This window comes from Haemaphysalis longicornis, unplaced genomic scaffold (assembly GCF_048455015.1).
Source record: "Haemaphysalis longicornis isolate Haplotype H1 unplaced genomic scaffold, Haemaphysalis longicornis Haplotype H1 scaffold_6, whole genome shotgun sequence".
Lineage (NCBI taxonomy): Eukaryota > Metazoa > Arthropoda > Arachnida > Ixodida > Ixodidae > Haemaphysalis > Haemaphysalis longicornis.
Genome location: NW_027526407.1, coordinates 67,706,539 through 67,708,598, shown reverse-complemented (window position 1 = coordinate 67,708,598; position 2,060 = coordinate 67,706,539). Strand labels below are relative to the sequence as shown.

General features: G+C 52.3%; 1 protein-coding gene across 1 annotated transcript; it reads left to right on the top strand.

Moving 5' to 3' along the window:
* Positions 1–431: 431 nt before the first annotated feature.
* On the top strand, positions 432–1,748 carry LOC144143066 (uncharacterized). Its single transcript, XM_077674882.1, has one exon. It carries the CDS (start codon positions 555–557, stop codon positions 1,746–1,748), a length of 1,194 nt encoding a protein of 397 aa, XP_077531008.1. The 5' UTR covers positions 432–554.
* Positions 1,749–2,060: the final 312 nt, after the last annotated feature.

Genomic DNA, 2,060 nt, shown 5'->3' with positions numbered 1-2,060 from the left:
TTTTCTTTCTTTCTTTCTTCCTTATATTAAAAAAAATCTTAACTTCATTAACCGTACTAAAAAATAGAGCCTAACCACACCCCCATGCCTCCTTTGGCGTTGTAGACTGCCGACCTATGTTTCTGTATATATATATATATATATATATATATATATATATATATATATATATATATATATATATATATATATATATATATATATATATATATATATATATATATATATATATATATTGCCACGGAGCAAACAAGCGGACGACGAACGATGTAGTTCTGAGGGATTGGTCCACAAGCAAGAACAATGCGTCCAGCGACGGTTGTTGGTAGAGGAAGACGACGAGGTCTCTTGTGGGTCGTTCTGATGTTAGCGGCAGCCCAGCCTTTCTTCCTGTAAATAGTGTAAATACTTCAAATACATTCTTCTCTTCCGCGTCCTCGCCTCGTAACATCTTGTGGTGGAAATGCTGGCCTTCTGCGAAGACGGAGCTGCGTAGCGGACGCCACGTCCGGCACACTTCCTTTCGCAAAGAGCACTCAGGGACAACCCTCACCATGACTCCGCCTAGCCAGGCCGCTACAGGCCAGACCATCATCCTTACCCACCCGCGCGAACCCGGTAAATTCAGCGGCACGGATGACGTCGACGTAGAAGACTGGATCCTTATGTACGAGCGTGTCAGTAGCCACAACCGCTGGGACCCCACATTCATGCTCGCCAACCTGGACCTCTACCTTAAAGGTGCGGCCAAAGATTGGTTTGACACAAACGAAGCCCGCCTCACCAGTTGGGACGCTTGTAAAGAAGAGCTGAAGGCTCTGTTCGGACGGTCCGAGAGTCGGCAGCTGGAAGCCAAAAATGACCTTGCCTCCCGCGTGCAAAGCCCCACTGAATCGTACGTCACTTACATTCAGAGCGTGCTATCCCTTTGCTACAAAGTTGACCGTCAGATGTCGGAGGAAGAAAAAGTGGGCCACGTGTTAAAAGGCATAGCCGACGATGCTTTTAACCTTCTAGTTTTCAAGAACTGCGACAAAGTTGACACCCTTATCGCCGAATGTCGTCGCTTTGAGCTGGCGAAAAGCCGCCGAATCGCTCAAAAATTCACCCGGCTCCCTAACACGGCTGCGACCTCTTCCTGCGAAGATAACCTCCAGCCGCCAGCAGGACAGCGCACTTCCACAGGGATGCCACCAACTCCAGATAATATCACAAGAATTGTACGTCGCGAGTTTGAGGCCATTGCCCCAACTTGCTTTCCCCACGACGCCCAGACCTCCTCCGCTGTCCCTGTACCTCTCATACAGGCAGTTGTGCGCGAAGAGCTGCTGAACCTAGGAGTGCAACCAATTTGCTCCGTGAGTCACCCATGCGCTCGTTATCGTTCACCCATCAGCCCTTCTCGGTGCGACAATATGCCGCCACGTTTCCAGAGCCGCCTTGCTGATGAATGGCGGACTCCTGACGACCGGCCGATCTGCTTCAACTGCAGACGGGTAGGCCACGTGGCTCGATACTGCCGGAGCCGTCCATTTCCGCCCCGCCAGAACAACTTCTACCAGTACCCTGACGACCCTCCTCGACGCTTCTACTCCCGCCGTCAGCCGCAGCCGAACACCGCTGATTCCGACGACAACCGCTGGTCTGGTCGTTCCCCATCGCCGCAGCGTCGCCAGTCCCGTTCTCCTCGTCGCTTTTCCTCGCCGAGCCCGCCGACCAGCTACTCGAGACCCTCCCAGGAAAACTAGAGGATGCAGCCCCCGGAGGTGACGCTGCATTTTCCGACCGACCTGAAAATCCTCTGATAACACTGCGAGCCGAAAAGAACTTGTTGGACGTGAAAGTTGATGGTGTCGATGTGAGTGCGCTCATTGACACCGGGGCGCAAGTATCGGTCATGAGTGCGAAGCTTCGGTGTCGTCTGCGAAAAGTTTTGACCCCAGCCACTTCGTGTCTCCGGGTCGCAGACGGAGGTACCCCAGCGGTCGCCGGTATGTGCACCGCGCGCGTCACCATCGCTGGCCATGACACAACAGTCCTGTTCGCCGTTTTAGACCACT